General features: G+C 42.1%; 2 protein-coding genes across 3 annotated transcripts in view; both read left to right on the forward strand.

The window, feature by feature from the left end:
• The window catches only part of LOC137595774 (E3 SUMO-protein ligase PIAS1-like), a 57,888-nt gene extending 48,307 nt beyond the window's left edge, over positions 1 to 9,581 (forward strand). Inside the window, exons 7-13 of one of the 2 annotated variants that reach the window (XM_068316052.1) lie at positions 629 to 702; positions 921 to 1,081; positions 1,421 to 1,557; positions 1,898 to 2,126; positions 2,940 to 3,079; positions 3,622 to 3,662; positions 6,402 to 9,581. In XM_068316052.1, the coding sequence (XP_068172153.1) occupies positions 629 to 702; positions 921 to 1,081; positions 1,421 to 1,557; positions 1,898 to 2,126; positions 2,940 to 3,079; positions 3,622 to 3,662; positions 6,402 to 6,767 (1,148 nt within the window). In that variant the 3' untranslated portion in view covers positions 6,768 to 9,581. The remainder of the gene's footprint in view (positions 1 to 628; positions 703 to 920; positions 1,082 to 1,420; positions 1,558 to 1,897; positions 2,127 to 2,939; positions 3,080 to 3,621; positions 3,663 to 6,401) is intronic. The other variant, XM_068316063.1, reaches the window with a different exon arrangement.
• Positions 9,582 to 11,681: 2,100 nt separating this feature from the next.
• LOC137596310 (relaxin-3 receptor 1-like) lies at positions 11,682 to 15,008 on the forward strand. Its single transcript, XM_068316703.1, has one exon. It carries the CDS (start codon positions 11,682 to 11,684, stop codon positions 12,666 to 12,668), a length of 987 nt encoding a protein of 328 aa, XP_068172804.1. The 3' UTR covers positions 12,669 to 15,008.
• Positions 15,009 to 19,995: the final 4,987 nt, after the last annotated feature.

Raw genomic sequence — 19,995 nt, forward strand, 5'->3', positions numbered from 1 at the left:
TCGTTTTAATACTAAATATAAAATAAATGAATAAATATTGCTTCTTGCTTGTTTGGTTTCTAATCTATTCACAGATTTTGAAGTTCCTCCCCCTTCCCAGAATGAACAATCACTCAGTAATTTAAGACTAGATGAGGAAGTTCTGTTTGCGCTTAGAGCTAGAGCCCTAAAATATGTCTTTAGGGTAAAACATGCAGTTGATGGTACCGTCTCGTCTGCAACCTGACACTTGGCTTCATGACATGCTGTGTCTGTCGTGTGCGTTCAGCCACACAGAACCAGAAACGTCCTAAGTGCAATAGTTAAAATAGATAATTGTTCATTAATCGTAATCTGGGTTAAATTGTGAATCAATCACGATATTGATTTGACGTTACGACACAGCCCCCCCCCCCCTACGCTTGTCTTTTCGACTGTGTGGGCGTGAGATAAGACTGACATTCGATCAGCTTTACACAGCTTGAGGAATTCAGAGCTGGATTTAGAGATTGCCGCTTCCTTCATGGCTGTTGTGACAGAGTTCCACACTGAAATGAAAAGTAGCACTTCTGCATGGAGCATTTTTGTTGCTTGGTTCGTACGTACTTACTTGTTTATATGTGTGTGTTTGTGTTTACTTCTGCTTCAGTCAAAGAGAAGCTAACAGCGGACCCGGACAGTGAAATAGCCACGACCAGCCTTCGAGTGTCGCTGCTCTGCCCGGTAAATACGCTCGCTGCACTGCTCAGGCAGCGTTCAGACAGCCAGTACTGCCCAGACTTGTCTGTCCATTCTGTTCACTTTATCATTTTTGGAAGTGTCATAACACGCCTGTATCCCCCTATTTTTGACTTGTGTACGTGTTCCACTGCTGTTCTCAACCCCCATCATGCACCTCTTATGCTCTACACGCCCTTGTCACGCCTGTGTTTACTCTGCAGCTAGGTAAGATGCGGCTAATGATCCCATGCCGGGCGCTGACGTGCTCCCACCTGCAGTGCTTTGACGCCACGCTCTACATCCAGATGAATGAGAAGAAACCCACCTGGGTGTGTCCTGTGTGTGACAAGAAAGCCCCCTATGAACATCTCATCATTGATGGGTGAGTCACCGAACACCCGCCTCACTTCAATCCATGGATGTTCTGTTAGGAAAGGGTAGAGGTTTTCTTCTCCGTGTCCTGAATAAAACGGAATGCGAGTATTTGTCTCTGTCTCCTACCTTTAAAGCCATCAGGAATGAACATTAGATAAAAACAGAATTGAACCCGAAGTGTTTTGTGCAGGAAGATCTTGAAGTTAACCTGTTTGGCTCCTTGTCTTTTACTGTTCCTTTAGGTAGAGACTTTTCCACTCCATCTCTGTTTAGACAATATCCAGTTCTGTGTGCCTTTGCCAGCTTCTCCCTGATGAGATTTTCTGACCTGTATGTTTGTTCGCAGGCTCTTCGTAGAGATCCTAAACAGCTGCTTAGACTGCGATGAGATTCAGTTCAAAGAAGATGGCAGCTGGGCTCCCATGAAGTCTAAGAGGGAAGTGCAAGAGGTCTCCACTGCTTCCTATAACAACGGGCTTGATGGTGAGACACGCTATCAGCCATGGAGTGTGGACAGGGTGGGGTGAGAGACAGAACGACATGAAGGCAGTAAGGATGTGATTCGAACAGAGACGTGGCAAAAAGAGAGCGAGGATGCATTCCCTCCCCTCTTTATGCATTGTCACTTTTAATTTATTAGGGCATCAACCACAATGGCCCTTGGTGAACTGCCTGTCTCCATAGTAACATCAGTGTGTTGAACTAAAGGGCAGAGGAAATGTATACAGCATTCAACATGGCTTTGTATTTTGCATTTCAATCGATGTAAATTAATAAACACCAGCCTGCAAACCCGAACTAACGACCGGCTGCTGTTCTCCAGGTTCCTGCAGGACGTCCACACCCTCAGATCAGCGGAGCTCCTCGGCCAGCCACGGCAGCAGCAACGGCAGCAACAGCAAGAAGGTGGAGGTGATCGACCTGACACTGGACAGCTCCTCAGACGATGAAGGACAGGACTCACCGCCTCTGCCGCTGCTACCGCTGCCTCCTCCACCCAAGAGATCGTGTCCCTCGCTGTCCCCGACCTCGCCACCCGTCATCAACAAAGGGTCAGACACACCGTGAGCTAGCTACTGGGACAATTTTGTCTGAATTCAGCACTTATTTTGTTAACAACTGCACAGCGAAGCATTTTAGCCTCTCACTAACTTCATTCTTGTCCTTGGCAGCGGAGGTTTATGGGTAATGTAGTCATTAAAGCCTATTCAGATAGAACAATACAAAGTTCTAACTGATGGCACTCATTAGCTGAGGCACTCTGACACGTATGTTTGTCTTGCTTGAATCACGTCCCACCCCTCCATAAAGTGTTGTGGAAAAGGGTTCACGGATTTATTTGTAATTAGGGGGATCATGAAACATGTCCCAGCCAGCAACGTTTGAGACGGTGGGAAATAAATCCACGATTGGTCTTTTTAAGGGGATGCACTCCAAAACTTAATGGATTCCTTCCTGGCCCGTGCCCCATCCCTCGACCTCAGTCCTGCTGAGAAACGAGCAAACCAGCCGACACAGACAATAACACCAGCTTCTAATGGAGGCAGTAATTCAGACGGGTGCTTCTAACGTAAACCTGTATGGTAATGTGCTTTCTCCAATAGAACACTGAGGACACAGTGAAAGGATTCCTCTTCACTCCCACTCAGAGGCGTTACTGAAGAATCCCAAGCAGTCTAAACGTTTAACAGCTACGATTTCAGCCCAGTCCGGACTAATTATGCATAAAAACGGTCGTCTTATTTTTTTTGTAATGAATGCTCTCAGGTGCTCACATAAATATGACATAAAATAAATATTAAACAAAGGAAGTGTCCTCTTGTATGCCTTCGTCCCTGAACTTCCTGCTCTGTTCCTGCCTCCAGAGTGTTGAACCTGCACCATCAGGTCTCTCCCGTGAGGCGCACTCCCAGCATGCCGGCCGTGGACACCAGCTACATCCCTCCTGTCCCCCCACTTATCCAGGACTACAGACCGTACTACCACACCCCCAATGACCTCTCAGGTACGGACTGACAGAGTGGAGAACAGTTACAGGAGCGTGAACATTGCACAAAATTACAGCACCAAACAAATATATAGTACCTGCACTGACATGTTTAAATATACATGGGTTTTTGTGCAAATTTGCACTATTAGTAAGTGTTGTTTAAACTCCAAATGTTTACACCTAAAACTTTTTTTTTCAAATTTCATAAAAGATATTAAATATTGTTCAGGTAGAAAGTAAATATTTAGTATCATACAGATGACTACATCAAATAAAAATGTTTTAATACAGCCATACACGGTACTGTAAACGGTACTGAATGTGACGCAGTTATGCAATTTGAAAAAAATTTGTTTTAAAATTTGAGAAGAGAACAGGAGGTTTAATGATACTGAATTTGTCAAATTTCCCTTTTGTTTTTTCTATGAAATATTTTTTCTTCTTCAATGAAATGGGTTGAGACCCCTCTCGCGGTATAGTAAGCATGTGACTTAAAACAAGTCTGCTTGTGCTATTGCTTATAGTTTATATTCACTCTGTTTGTGTTTGATTTCCAGAGTTGAATTTCTTCTCGTTTCTCCAAGGTGACAATCACCAGGTACGTACGCCAGTAGATCATCTTGGGTGGAGCTGCTACATTTAGCAGCGTTACTGTTTCCAGACGCTGTGACTGCAGCTCATCTCCATAATATGAGGCCTCTGGCAAACACACAGCTAAACCTTTACTTCTGCTTCCTGAAAAATGAAACCAAAAACGTCCATTCAGAACTCTTCAGGGGGGAAATTGATGAATGTTACCTCACGCAGAGTCACATAAGAGTATATACCCACACGCTCGCACGCACGCACACACAGTGGTTGACAATTATTGAGCCCACATTCGATTTTTTTCCCATTAATGTGTATGTCATACTAAAGTCCCTTGAGGTGAAAGCGTTCTGTAGTTTCTTCGTTGTTTTCTTTGAGTATTTTGTGACTACCTGAAGGATTCCTTCCAGTGATATGCAGGAATTTTGGATGGTCAGCCTCTTCTGGGAAAGTTAACTATTGTTCTGGTCTTGTCTGGAGATGATGTGTCTAAATGTGAATCTGTGGAGCCCCACAGCCTCAGAAACTGTTTTCAAACTCTGTTTAGACTGAACTCCTGAGGAAGCAAACACTTTTTCACACTCGTGATTTAGATGTGCCTTCTTAACTTTATTAATTATATCTATCATTTAAAACTTTCATGTTAACTCAGGTTGCTTTTGTTTTATGATTTTAAAAATAGACCAAATCAGGTGCGGCTCCGACAGTTTTCACAGCGTTGTATGTTTATAACTTCTGGAATGTGTTGTAAAATGTTTTAAAAGCCACTGGTACCTACCGTATCATTCACTGTCTGCTCGTGAGCACTAAATGCCATCCTTCCTGCACATCTAGCAGCTATTTAAGGAGACGTGAGCGTCAGACGTTTGACAAATGATGGTTGTCACCCCACAATTACGGTGGATTGAAGCAATCACACATGGATTCCAGCATCTCTTTATTTCTGATATCCTCGCCTCACTTGGCTCTGTTTGGCTTCTGATCTTCTAATTTAAACATTTTTTCAAAGGAATGGTTCCCCAGACGATTAAAAAGTGAAACATTGTCTTTCAAAGCGTAATGGGTGGGGATAGATTTGATTTTGAAATTTCTTCTGAAGTCTGGAATTTCTTATGTGATTCACACAACAGTGAAGAAAAACATTCTTGGTACTGCTCACAGGCACGTGCACACACGCACACACACACATGCACACACACAGGTGGATGTCATTATTGGATGTCATTGGAATGACATCCACCTGACAGAATAACCCCTATGTGGACTGCAGACAGTGTTTTATGTACATTAACAGATAGTTTTGGCTCCTACTCAGCTTTTCTTCCTCCACATTTTACTGGAGCACAGAATTAGTCAAATATGGACAAAGAAAAGTGGAGCCAGAACCACCTGCACAGCTAGATACCACTAGTGGTGCTCGTGTGTGTATTTTTATCGCTGATCCTACTGTGGTGGATTACACCAGTTTTCAGTGTGACTATTCTGTTTGTACAGTAATTGGCTGTCAGAAGAAAAAAAAATGCTTGTCTGTCTGGCAGTGCAGGAGAAACAAAGTGCCAGCAGTCCCTCTGAAGTGTCCGTGTAAGCAAAGGCCAATCGGTGATGAATTAATTGTATGGCAGTCATCTAGAATCACTTTCATCCCATCACTCAGCAACAGAAGTGTAATCAGGTTCATTGAGTGCGTTACTAACAAGTGCTGGAGGAGGTGTGTCATCACCTGTTTGTCTAGGAGACACCTTGAAAGGCTGTTGGTGGATTTTTATGCAGTTTGATGGAAGAATGGAAAAGTGATTCAACTCAGACTCAGAACACAGTATGGATTCTTGTCACTTCAGAGGAATCTAACATGTCTTCACTGCAGGGATGCAACAATTCATTAGCGTGTGATTGTAGAGCTTGTAGTGACTTGTTGGAGGAGATGTGAGCTCTCTGAGGCCATGTCCACACCTAGCTGGATTCTTTTTGAAAATGCATCTTTTTTCATTCCGTATAGAAAAAAAATTGCGTCCACACAACACTGTTTTCAAGAAAATCTCCATCTGCACGTATCAGCATCAGAGCGTCGATCAACATGTTTATAAGCAGAACAACTCCGTCAACAACGGAAGCGAGGACCGGGACGTGTGGAAATTCACGCCGTTCCTCCTGGAGGACGACCTCCGTCAGAGTTCTCCCAGCAGCAGGCAGCGCATCCCAAAATAGCCGACTTTTGTCTGTGGTCAATGTGGAGCAGCAGCACTTGGGTTTAAATCAACAAGATGAATGAAAACGCCTGGACGATTGTAGCTTCCTACATGGTTTTAACTCCATCCATTCTGTTTGTATGCGTTGTCGTGTGGACGGAAGGAGTAAACCGGGGGAAAAAAGTTTGGACGGTGCTGTGAGCGTCACATCTGGCACTAACAGATTGATTCATTTTGGTGCGTGAGCTGATGGGTTAGGGTTAATGCCACCATTATCATGAGATGTTTTTTTCTTCAAACTTAACTACCTTATGCTCTGGTACTATCCAGATGTTAACTTATTAACTTTGATGTTCTGAGAATCCTGCTTCTGTCTCCCAAATCTGATAAAATGTCCCTTGATGTGATGCGCAGAGTCACTGTCGCTCTGACTCATCTCACACCCATCCATAAAGGTGTCAGCTTTTATGGGTGTGTGAGTTCACATTCAAGACAACAATGTGAAAGCTCACCTGACTCGCTTTCCTGACACCTCCTGCTCTCCTCTTCCTCCTCCTCTCCAGCATTACAACATGGTGATGGCAGCAGCGGCCGCCGCGTCGGCCTCAGACGACCACGAGCTGCTTCTCAACCGCTTCCTGCCCTACAACACCTCCTCCTCCTCTTCCTCCCAGCTGTTCCTGGACCAACCAGGAGCCTCCCCAGCCACTTCGTTGACCATGCCGACCAACGGGGCAAGCAACTCGGGCAGCACCAGCAGCCTGGTCTCCTCCAGCAGCCTCCGTGACACTCATTCCACACACTCGTCGTCGCATTCGGGCTCACACTCCTCACACACACACCCTGGAGTGGTGGCCGGCCGGAGCAGCGCTGAAGCAGCAGTGGCTGCTATTTATGGTGGGATAGCCGATGTTATATCATTGGACTGACTCGAGAAGAGTCAAGACTACAATTTGGGTCCAGCTATGATCCAGTAAGAAGCTTTTTGACTGCAGGGTAAGTTCTGATCCAGAAACTTAGGCTGACCCAAAGTCATCAGACTCAGAAAACTTGTGGAGTCATAAAGACGAGACTGCCTCGAGAAGAGCACCAATACTATGACAGATCCCTTCCCCAGACTGACCTGAGAACAGTAACAAGTCATCTCCTCCTGTCAGCTGTGGACATGTTGTTGGTATGATGACTTGAGTTCAGAACCCTGTCCAGCATGTGAACCTGTGTTCCTGCTATAGCGGTACCAATTTGGCATAAACTGCAAAGATGCTACTTGAGCAAAAACACAAAGGAGGGAAGGCTCTTTTATACAAAAATGATGAGTGGCACCGTGTACAGAGAACAAAATATATTTTCCTCTTTTACTTTTGTATGTCAAATATGAACATTTTCAGTCTAGTGAGCTGCTTCAATCGCTGATTTTATGTGGAGGACTGGAGGTTTGTATTTTATTTAGGATCATTATTTCCTAAGAAGCTTCTACACATGCCTGTACTTAGTGGGTTTCTTTTCATTCTCCTCTCTTTTTTTTCCAATTTTTTTTAAGCTAATTTCTGCTCACTTTTTTTCATTTTCACTTTCTCAGTATGGACTTCAGTTTCCTCCGGTTATCTTAAATCTTTTGATGTGTTATTTCAAATGACAAGAACTAAGACACTGAATTTACAGTTTATTCAACTGATAGTTTTATTATGCTTTTAAGTTATGTATGATATTTAAACAGTTATGTTTATATATGTACACATACATATCTACACACACACACACACACACACACACACACACACACACACACACACACACACACACACACACACACATTCCCTTTGACCTTCAGGCTAATGCTGTGGGGAGTGTTTCAGTGGAAATTAGCCATTTGTGGTTTTTCATTTTTACACCTTATTTTTCAGATCGTCACAAAGACTGTCGACATGAAGCACTTAGAGATGGAGTCTTTCAGACTAGTTGTATTTGCCAATTAAGAAGTTTTAGCTGGAAGCGTTCTTTTAGCTTTTACTTTTGCTCAATGCCAAAAAAAACCCAAACAAACATCATAAGGTACCTATGAAAATGATCTCATTAAGGAGAGTGCAGTTGAATCTGTGTGCCACGGTGTTTCCAGGCAAGTGTCCTCTTCTTTGGCCTACTGATGGTTAGTCAGACATTCAGACTGTCTCTTTGTGTACATTGTGCTCTCATTTTCACCATTTATCTGCTTGACTGTTAAAAATGACTTCCAATGAAAGTCAAGCTGTTGTAGCAGTTGTTGTAGCTTCTAAAGAGACAGGCGTTCACGACATGTGACCAAGTTTCATCTAGTGCCTGTGTGTGTGGTTGCTTCACAGCGTGTTCGAAGTTTGTTTTTGTTTTGTTTTTTCTTAAAAGAATGTCTTAAATGGTGACACAGAACCTTTGGTCCCATCTCCGCTGAAGACTTGACCTGTGACTGATGTATTTGACATTCTACGCCTGTTTGGTGCCACAATGAAAGGAGGAGATCTCAACATGCCAAGTTATACGTGGCACGAAGCCAGCTGGTTGAAAAAAAATACACAACCTGTAACTGCAAAACCCTTTGAGTTAGCGAGTCAGCCGGAGTACGATGTGCCCAAAGCAGAGCGAGGTCTCACAACACCTCCATGTTGCCATGCAGATTAAAATTTATTGCGAATGTATGATACAGTTTAAAAATGGGATCACTTTGTTCTCTGTTTCTATTAACGGATGCAGAGATTCACCGTAACACTGGTCACATGACCAGGGACGTACAGTAGACCTCCTACCCAGTCGGCTCACCCCTCGTCCAGCCGATGTGTCCTTGAAACTTTCCCATAATTCTCTGTTATCAGACCTTCCTGGACGTTCCACTTCCAGTTGTTGGACAGACACCTTAAAGCCTCATCATCCTCACACAGTAGTTGATTACTTCAGGCAGCGAACCCCCACACCTGACACCCCCTGTCCTGTTCTTCAGCAGCTAACTGGGAAATCAACTTAAAATGACACCCCCACCTACCCACCCACCCTGTCTTCTAACGTTATTCTCCGTTCTCATGGGAACCCATCCCGGCTCTCAAACCGACTGCCGGAACGAATTAGTGTTTTTCCTGTGTTGTGCAGTATTTTATTTATTGTGTATTCTTATTTCTATATATTATATTTTTTACAAATTATTGGATTTCCATTGGTGAGCGTGTGAGAGTCACTGTCACTCTGGAGCTGTTGTGTTCTGATTTTATTTAATATGCGTTTTATTATTCCTTCTTTCTTGAAAAGGTACCATTTAAGTGGTCATGAAAATACTGATGTGTATTTTCTGGGGAGCTGACACACACACACACACACACACACACACACACACACGTTTATTGAGAGCACAAACTCCTGCCTCATGAACAGTCATGACTGCCTTCTCGTGGTTCACTCGCTGCTGACCCAGACAAAGGATTAAGTGGTAGACGATGAATGAGTGAATGAATAATCACATGCAAACTATAAATAAAATCCAAATTAAGTCCCCCCCCCCCATACAAAACCATTCACATCCCTGAGCTGTGATTTCTGTTTTCTAAGAAATATTAGCAGACTGTGGGTAAACATATTAGCATTTAGCTTGTGGTTTTTCTGAAGTAGAGCCTCAAAGAGCGACGTGAATGTTGTCTGAAACATGTTTAACTCACTCTCTGCTTCACCCCATGATTTCTGTTTCCATTCACTTCCCTCTACAGACCCCCCCCCCCCCCCACCAAGATGACAAAATTATCTAAACAAAATGTAGGACTCTTTTCAGAACTTCTAAATTTGACCTAAAAACCATTGTTTATAAAGTCTGCCACACAGATGCTTAAAAGAGCAGCTTCAGTCTGAAATGTTCACCGGCCTGTCTCAACTCAAGTGTGTTCAAGTTTGGTGCATTTTCCAGAAAGCTGTGAGAGGAGAAAAATGACTATTTAGATAAATGGACCACTTTAAACCTCCCTGGATCAGTTGCTACGGTTCAGTCCCAGAATAAGACAAGGGGTTCTTCTCAACTGGTAGCAGTGTTCACAAACCAGCCACGATGCGTCGCTTTAGTCTATGAAGAGTCCATAAAGTGCTAACCAATCCCGTTAAACCACAGAGGCTGAATTATTCTTTAATTGTGAGCAACAAAGAGGAACTCATGACTCGTCATGACTCGTGTGAAACATCACTTAACCATTTGTGCTGTTTTGTGATCAAGTGTTACCCTGACTTTCTATACTGATGACACTGTTCCTTTGCTTTCTATACTTCTAGTTTGAATATCGACCACCAGTTTGCTTTTATCTGGGTTTAATTTATTTGAACTTTATTTTTCCTCGCCCTTGTCATGAGGCGGTGCAGCAGACTCCAGGCATGCATGAAAAGTTAAAGAGAGCAGACCGTTTTGAATGTTTGTGTTGAAGTGCTCTACATACAGGAGGTCAATATAGGATTTCCTCTCTCCTCAAGTTATCTCCGTGATGCTGTGTCCACGGCTCCATCCTGTGGGTTAAGCTTAATTTTTGCTCTAACAAATTGGCTTTTATGTAAAATAATGATATTGTTTGCAGAAATAATGAAGAACAGGGTTGTTTCTATTTCAGCCCTTCGAGTTCAGCCACATACTGGTGTGAGCAGCTGCGTCCTAAATTCTCAGCATTTTTTTTTTTTGTTTTTTTTTTTGTATCTGCAACTCTTGTTTTAGCTGATTTGAATTTGCTGCTGTGGAACTGGACCAAAACCAGCATCTGCAAAGATCAAACTGAACATCCACTTGTGTCAGCAGTTGCTCTTAAATGTGTTTTCAAAAAGTCTCCACCGGTATCTGGACACAGCCGCTCAGCGCTGTCGCGTCTCAACCATAGACAAAAGGGAAAAGTGAACAATGTGTATAATATGTCTGTATGGAAACCTGAAAACTGAACGTTCAGATCCAAACGTGAGTATTTGATGTCGGTCTGTATGCTTTTGTGTGTCAATTCAGAGCGAGAGAATAAATTAATTTATATATTTTTTAGAAAATTAAAGCTGTACTATTATATAAAAATATAAGGACTGTGGCCAATACAGAGTCTTACACAATGAAACAATTTCAAAGTCACATTCAAATCAACATCTGCACTCACTGCCTTAAAACATTCACAGGTTCTGTTTCATGGCTCCAATCTGAGAAGAAGAAATTTAAAAAAAAAATCATTGAAAGGCTTTTCAGGGAGGGCAAGGAGGAGAAGGTGTACAGTTGTCAGTTTGTACAAATATACTAAGTGAAAAAAATATTTATTACCTGCATTGGAAGAAATTGTTTACTTATTGAATGTTACCTGTTTATGTAGAAAAGTTTAGATGTAATAAAATGCATTCTGTTACCAGTGTGTTGTCATTTCTTTTAACAGATGGGAGACATTGCCCTGATTTAATACTTGTATTCGAACACTTGGCGGCAGCAGAGAGACGTTTTGATCAACCCAAGTCATGTCAAGTGCAATTTGGAGGCTTCTTGACTGGTTCTATTTGTATTTAAAACTGCACCTGGAATCAATTCAGTGTTTTATTCTCGACTTAGTGACGTGGAAACGTTTTCCTCTGAAGAGCCTCGATCACGCAGTCAGACCTCAGAAGCTCCATCATTGCCCTCAGACTGTCAGCAGCAGAGCGCAGGGATGCTGGGTGGGAATGCATGTTGAAGAAGGGGCGGGTGGGGGGGCTGTGAGTAGGGTTGGGTGGATTCAGTCCAGACGGACTTGTGTTTGCATCCTGTAGTTTAATCCAGCTGCATTTGGACATGATTTACTGATCGAGCTTGATTAGATTATTTTATTATGACGTGTTTTTGGGAGGATGAAATGATGAACGAGGATAATGAGAGCGCTTGTTGGAACAGTTCACTGATTGAGATTGACAGCTTCAGTAATCTGGAGGACATCGACCTGACAGCCGATGGAAGCCTGTTTCTGAGGGTCCTGATCTGTGTGGTTTATTCTGCGGTCTGCGCTGCGGGCCTGATTGGCAACCTGTTGGTCCTCTTCTTCATCAGGGTCAAACAGGACCGGACCAAGTCCAGACTGAACTTCTTCGTGCTCAACCTGGCAGTGACGGACTTGCAGTTCGTCCTCACCCTGCCCTTCTGGGCGGTGGACACCGCGCTGGACTTCAGCTGGCCGTTTGGAAACGCCATGTGTAAGATCGTCCTGTCGGTCACCGTGATGAACATGTACGCCAGCGTCTTCTTCCTCACTGCCATGAGTGTGAGCCGCTACTGGTCGGTGGCTTCGGCTCTGAGGAACAGAACCGTGCACAAGTCCTGCTCCACCAAGTGGATTTGCGCAATTATCTGGACTCTGGCGACTCTGGCGACTGCGCCAACGCCGATTTTCTCAACTGTCAGCAATGTTACAGGAGAAAAACTCTGTTTGCTGAGGTTTCCTGGTGGACAGTACTGGTTGGCAATTTATCACATGCAGAAAATACTTGTAGGTTTCGTCATGCCAATGTCCATCGTGTCCATCAGCTACCTGATGCTGTTTCGCGTCATACGGAATCGGAGTATGAAAACAAGCAACCCCAAGCGGAGGTCCCAAGTTACCAAATCTATCACCATCGTCGTGTTGTCCTTCTTCCTGTGCTGGATGCCCAACCATGCCATCACCTTGTGGAGTGTGTTGGTCAAGCTGAACGCGGCTCACTGGGATAAGGCGTATTATGTGGTGCACACATATGTATTCCCACTCACCGTCTGTCTGGCGCACGCAAACAGCTGCCTGAACCCAGTAATTTACTGCCTCATGAGGCAGGAATTCAGAAACAAACTGAAAGCTCTGGTTCACAGAGGTTAGTGGCTTTTGGAGTGTTGAGAATCATCTGAAATAAAGAACAACCAAGATGGGACAAAAAAACCGAATGAGAAGAGACCTGTCAAAAAAACCCACAACGTGGACAAACAACACCGTATCAACACTAAGTGTGTATGTGAAATGTGACTTTCTGTGGCGCGTCATGTCTTTAAATGCTGGTGTAATGTGGCTTGTGTCTATAAAGGATCGGTCAGTACATTGTTTGAGGCTTCATGCAGAGAAATGAAACATTATTAAGCTCAGAGGCGCTTGTTAAAAAGCATGAAGTGTGTCTGCATTTCTGCCAATGCGTGCGTAATTACGCGCTCCAATGAACGACTTGAATGTGTGCTGTGTCACGGCTGAACATCGAAGGCCGAGCGGCGGCTGATGAGTGAATAATAATACAACTGTTGATGCAAACATCCAAACTCGTTAGTGGAAAGGGTGTCAGGGCGTGTTGGGGTGAGGGGAGAACACTCACACACATTTGTAAATATTGTCCGTTTAATGTAAAAATAACATGTAAGCTGTGACATTAGGTTAGTTTTCCTTCTTAACACTACCTGCGCACGACTCTAATGTAACATATAAAGACGAGCAGGTTTGACTTGTGAACGACTGAGGTGAATAACTGAAGGTTGAAAGACATAAATGTGTGAGCCCGCTGCGTCTCAATCTGGTGTGATGCACAAAGGCGGATAAGATCCGCTTTATAAATGATCATTATGCTAAAACACTGATAGTACCATCACTCAGCATGGGTGTGTGCTCGAGTAAAAGACCTTTCTGAATAGGGGTGGAAGCTGGAGCGCACAACTGGTTGCCATGAATGCATTCAAATCAGAAGTACAGGCACTGTTTCCGTAAAACAGCCGTTTTTCACAGTGTGCCTTGAACTGAATGTAAAGCTCTGAATAGAAAAGAAGGAGAAACATTTCTCTTTATAATGTATTTGCTGTGATCACAGTAGATGTGGATTACTGGAGACTGGAGACTGGAGAACATATATGATTCTGTTTAGGCCATAAAGCGGGGGTTGGGTTGGAGGGAGGGGTGATATGAATGGAGATGGATGACATGGTCACATGAATGTGGGCTGCAGCTTGCATGAAAAAAACGGAACCATTAATCTATGTTCCATTCATGATCAGTGTCCATTCATTATTGTTGTGGAGTAGCCCGTGGTTCACAGTACAGTAAATGTAGCCTAATTTTCAGTATGTGTGTTATTTATATATACTGTCAAATCGATTTCAGCTATTTCACTTATACACTATATTTCAGAAGAATATCTAGTCCTCTAGATTTTACACTTAAAGAACATATAAATATATGTATAATACATTTATGTACATATACAGTATATAAGTGCTGGAGTCCTACTTAATTAAAAACAAGTGTTACCAGATTATGCTTTGATATCTGGGCCTGTGTGAATTTGTTGGTTGTTATTGTTGTTATCCGTGTTAAAGTTGACTCTGTAAAACATAAATGATGTTTTTAGATCTGTAATGTCTCTGTCAACGATACTTGTGATTTTTGTCACAGCAGTCAGTGGATCCTGGGGATATTGTTGATTTATGTGTGCAGCAACCAGCCAGCAGTTCAGTGTGCACCACTTCAAATTAATAATGCTAATTCTAAATGTATGATCTGAAACTGAGTCACATCCTGAGGGCAGCGAGGAGAGGTGAACAGATGTAAAGATATTCAAAGTCATTCAAACTGGACATTTGGTCACTTTGTAGATGAAGGAGCTACACCTGAGATTAAACATGTTATTAACTTCTGGTGTTTTATCCAGTATTCTTAGTGATTACATTTAATCTGCACAAAGAAAATATATTCTTTTGTCAGTTTTATAGAATCTAACTCATTCAAAGACTCCTTAACACTGACAACAAAGAATGTTAGTTAGTGAGTTAGTGGGAACCAATTATTTAACTTATTTCAACACTACAGTATTTGGAATAGATTAAAACAGAACAGAACATACCAGGACATAGCACAACACAACGCAACAAACAGAACAAACAGAACATAGAATAGAATAAAGTGGAATAGAATAGAATAGAATAGAATAGAATAGAATAGAATAGAATAGAACAGAATATTGTTGAGGCTAACTGACTTTCTATGGATGCTTTAGAATGATCATTTCCTGTTTAGTGTCTTTTTTACATCTTTATCTTTATTTGTTAGTCATTAATTAATTCTGTATAGGCCCTAAAAGATGATCATTCACATGATACTACATAGGTGCTGAAAAATCGCTCAGTGTTTGATGATATTATGTGATTTAAAACAAACAATAACAGGAATTAAAAACTTACAATGTCAAAACGCACTGAGTTTGCTGACTGTTATTTACAATACTACGGTGAGGATGCAGCGTAACTACGACACTTCTGCCAGCAGCTTTGAGAAACATGTCAGTCAGTCATTCACAGAGGGTCACGGCTTTCTCGTATGCTTTGAGAGTTGAAATCGCGTGAGTACATTTGTTCGGCCTCCCCCGAGTTTATGTGGGATTTTTTAAAAAGATTGTCGTTTCCTTTTCTCACGCAGTTCATCATCAATAATCTATATGAGATAATTCCATGAAGGGTCTATTTATTTTCCTCTTGAACTTAACCCCCACAGTAACAGATAAACATTTCTTGAAGGACTGAGAAGATGTTTATTGGTCTTGGAAGGGTAACTCAGGATGGCGATGCAGTGTGTCTGTGGGGACATTTGTACAACTGGTGGGTTTCTTTTTCACATAAGATTGAAGCTATAGCCTTTATTTATTACATTGCTTTGGAATTCCCATTTGTCTTTACTTTGTTAGTCCGAAACTGTCTAAACATGGGTAAAACGCCATCAGTATTTGGATCTTAAATTGTCACTCACTTGAACGGAGATTCTCAAGCCCCAGTTTGAGAATACCTGTGGTGTCTTCTCTACCAACATGAAGATGAATTCATGGGAGAAACGATTGTCTGATGGACCACAAATTATATCAGGATGAAGTTTCCCGGGTTGGAGTTCATGAGAAATGTGTGACCTAAAAGCCGTGGTCACAGCCCAGATAATGATGAGAAATTTTAATGTTGTGACTCCGCAAAAATGTTAACCTTTTTTCAGTCTGCCTGGCAGTATCCGGGGTAAGTTAAAAAGACACTGCTGCATCTTATTGTGCTCTTGTAACTTCATGTTAAACCCATCTTTTACATCGCTATGGAAGATGAAGCGACCTTATTCAATTATAAGAATGTTTCATACGACTAAGGTGGTTGAACATCCGAGCGCATCATGGCATTCAGATCTATTAAGCCAATTGGCCCAGCCAATGGAGGTCAGACACAGACTGATATAAAGACGGTCAGACTATGAGTATGTGCTATTAAGAAGTGAGAATCCATTCACCAGAGGGCTAAACAGAAAGCCTGCTTGAATGCTCAGTAGATTTGTAAGGGAGCAGTGTGAAAGCTACTGCAGGGCTGAAAGCGAGGACCAAATGTCATTTACATAAATACATGGCTACTACAGGAATTCTCACTCAACATTTTTGCACAGCACAACTAAATTATTTAAATCAGATTGACAATTTTTTGTGAATCTGATGTTTTGATGATATTTTGATTAAATTCTCTGAAGCGTGATTTGCTGTTAACCATAACAAATTTAGAAGGGGATAGGATTTCAAGGCTGGATGTCTGTCAGCATGTTTGGAGTTTTGGCCCCTGTGGCCAAAATCTGTATATTCAACAGCTTGATCAGCCAGTAAAAATGGTCAGACAAACAAAAGTACATACCATACATGCTCCAAGCAATGCACAACAGAGGCAGCTCAAACATCCACCTGCCTTCAGGATGTACATATTGAAACATGGGTCCAGTGGATAATGTGTCTCAGTATGCAACGGCTGAAAGTAAATTTGTCATCACACACTTTAAACTTTGAAGTATATTAGGAACCAATATCCTGTTGGAAAATTTGGTTACACATGTGGAGTAAATTATTGGTACCCATTTGTTAACAATAGAAAACCCCACAATGGATACTGAAATAACTTGAAACTGACAAAAATAAATAATAAACAAAAATTTACTGAACATTAATTAATAAAAATCAAGCATTGCTTTTGAATTGTGGTTTGGCAGAATCATTTTAAGAAATAAACTAATGGACAGGCCTGGACAAAAATGATGGTACCCCAAGATAAGATTGAAAATGATTTGACCATAGGGACATGTTCTGAGATGTGTCCACTAAGACCACTGGTGTCTACAGACTAGTGATCATCAGTCTGCCTAAGGGTGACAAGTAGTCACTGTGCTCTTCTGTGACATAGCGTTTACCACACTGAACACAGACCACAGGAAGTGAAGGAGAAAGTTGTCTCAGGAGTTTGGATAGAAAATTCCAGAGGCACATGTGAAGGTAAAGGCTACAAGACCCTCTCCAAGCAGCTTGATGTTCTTGTGACTACAATTGCACAGAAGTTATCCAGAAGTTTAGCCAACCTTCCTGGATAATACCAATGTTAACCAAAGAATCCATAACGAATTTCCAAAGAAATTAAAGGTGAACCCCAAGGTTCAAGGTACATCAGTGTCAGATCGCACCATCCATTGTTTTTTGAGCCACAGTGGACTTTGTGGGAGACAAACAAGCAGGGCACCTCTGTTGAAAACTTTTTTCTTCTTCTTTAGTTTCAGCTTGTGCCGTCAGGGGTCGCCACAGCGTGTCATTCTTTTCCATATCTCCAGCATCCTCCTCTCTAACACTAACATCCCCTCATGTCTTCCTCTCTACATCCATCCACCTTTTCTTTGGTCTTCCTTATGCCCTCCTTGCTGGTAGCTCCATCCTCAATGATTTTTACCAATATACTCAACATCTCTCCTGTAGACATGTCCAAACAATCCAAGTCTGCTCTCGCTGATTTTGACTCCAAAACATCTCACCTTGGTTGCTTCTCTGATCAAGGTACCACCACCTTTCTAAATGTTACCCCACCTGTTCCCTGCTTTCACTGCAGATTGCAATCATCTGCAGACATCATGGTCCATGGGATTCCAGTCTAACTTTATCTGTCAGCCTATCCATCTTCACTGCAAACAGGAAGGGGCACAGAGCTGATCCCTTATCAGTCCCACCTCTACCTTGAACTCCTCTGTCACACCTTCATCATAAATCACTGCTGTTGTGCTGCCCTGGTACATGTCCTGTACTATTCTAACTTACTTCTCTGCCACTGCAGACTTCTTCATGCAGGACCACAGTTCCTTTTTGGATACCCTGTCATAGACTTTCTCTAGATCTACAAAGACACAATGTAGCTCCTTCTGACCTTCTCTGTGTTTCTCCATCAACATCCTTAAGGCAAATAATTAATCTGTGGGACTCTTCCTAGGTATGAAACCATGTTGTTCTTCAGAAATATTCACTTCTGTCATGAGTCTAGCCTGTACTACTCGTTCTCACAATTTTATCGTGTGACTCATCAACTTTATCCCCCCATAGTTCCCACAACTCTGCACATCACCCTAGGTTTTAAAAATATGTGCAAGCACACTCTTCCTCCATTTCTCATGCGTCTTCTCACCAGCTACAATTCTGATGAACAACCTGGTCAAAGACTCCATGGCTACCTCTCCGTAATGTTTCCATACCTCCACAGAACATGAGTCTCAGTTATGTTCTGGGGCTACTTTGCTGCATCTGGTACTGGGTGTCTTGAATTTGTGCAGGGTATAATGGACTCTTAAGACTATCAAGGCATAGCGTCAGAAAGCTTGGTCTGACTCACAGCTCATGGGTCTTCCAACAGGATAATAAGACAAAATACACTGCTGAAAACACCCAAGAATGACCAAGAGCTAAACATTGGACTCTTCAGAAGTGACCTTCTATGTGACCTGATCTCAATCGTGCTAAACATCTGTGGAAAGCTATTGTTTGTAGAGCATGCCTTTCAAGCCTGAGACAAATGGAGCAATTTGCTCACAAGGAGTGCAGAAGTATCATTGATATAGTTAAAGACATTTTTGATTGCAGTGATTGCCTCAAAAGGTTGTTTAACAAATTATTAAATTAAGGGTCCCTTCAGTTTTGTCGAGGCCTCTTTCCTTTATTTTAATTTAATGATTCTGCTGAACCACGATTGAACAGCAGTGTCTGATTTTATAAAAAAAAAAAATCAATACTCATCAACATTTTTTTCATTTTTACTTTTAGTTTCAAGTTTTTACTGCAACCATTGTGGTGTTTCCTGTCATTAATTTAATTTAATTTAATTTTGTAACACACGGGGGGCCTGTGGCATGCAGGTGAGGGGGAGGTAGAGTGAACAGGCAGCTCCTTCATGGTGCGCCTCCAATGAGCAACTGGTAAAGGGGACATTGCCTTGCTCAAGAGCACCTCGGCAGTACTCAGGAGGCAGTGGCGGGTCCTGCATTTCATACCTAGGCCTTCAGTGATGCTACCTTAGTCAAACTTGCATCGGCCCCATTCCTTTTATTGTCACTTGCACAGAAGAATCCCGCGACCACACCTTTTATTGAGGTCACACAACTACATCACAGAACAAAACCGATTGAAATGACCGTCATTTATGACACCACAGCTAGAGAAACTAAATACAGACATACACTAACACACTACTAGATGTTGCATCACCTCTATCAGGTATAAAACAGGCTATTTTCCAGCAGGGACACAAGTCTCTTGGTGTATCTCCACTACAATCACACAGCTGCGCAAGTGCACCACATTATTTACACACATTGCAGAAGAGCAAGAATTTTTTTCATTTTTAGTTTATTGGTCATTTTATTTCATTATAATTGATTTGATATAAATTAAATTAAATTACAAGAACATTAAATATAAAAACTTAGATAAATGAAATGCTTGTACTCACTGAAACAACTCTTCAAACGGCTTATTTAAACACAAAATTCATTCTCCTTTCATTCTCCATTAGCTATAACAGGTTAGGTAGAACAGGTTAGCTAGTTCAGGTTAGCTAGAATAGGTTAGCTCCTTCAGGGATCGCACCCTGCCTCACTAGAGCTTCTCTTCAAATGTGCGTCTGCATAGCATCTGCATCGCGCCGCCTTCTCAGAGTGAGTATCCAATCACAGGACACGTACATGTCAGGTGAACGTGAGGCCAGCTAGAAGGCCTTAGCGTCGTGATCTGATTGGCTATTGCATCTGTCAATTAACTATGTCTTCTCTATTGCTCAAAATGCAGGTCTCTATATATACATACACATTGTGTGTATATATATATATATATATATATATATATATATATATATATATATATATA

Source organism: Antennarius striatus, chromosome 1, assembly GCF_040054535.1.
Source record: "Antennarius striatus isolate MH-2024 chromosome 1, ASM4005453v1, whole genome shotgun sequence".
Lineage (NCBI taxonomy): Eukaryota > Metazoa > Chordata > Actinopteri > Lophiiformes > Antennariidae > Antennarius > Antennarius striatus.

What these genes read in the sequence shown, in the direction of transcription:
- LOC137596310 (XM_068316703.1), top strand. Translation starts at nt 11,682, where the DNA reads ATGAACGAGGATAATGAGAGCGCTTGTTGGAACAGTTCACTGATTGAG.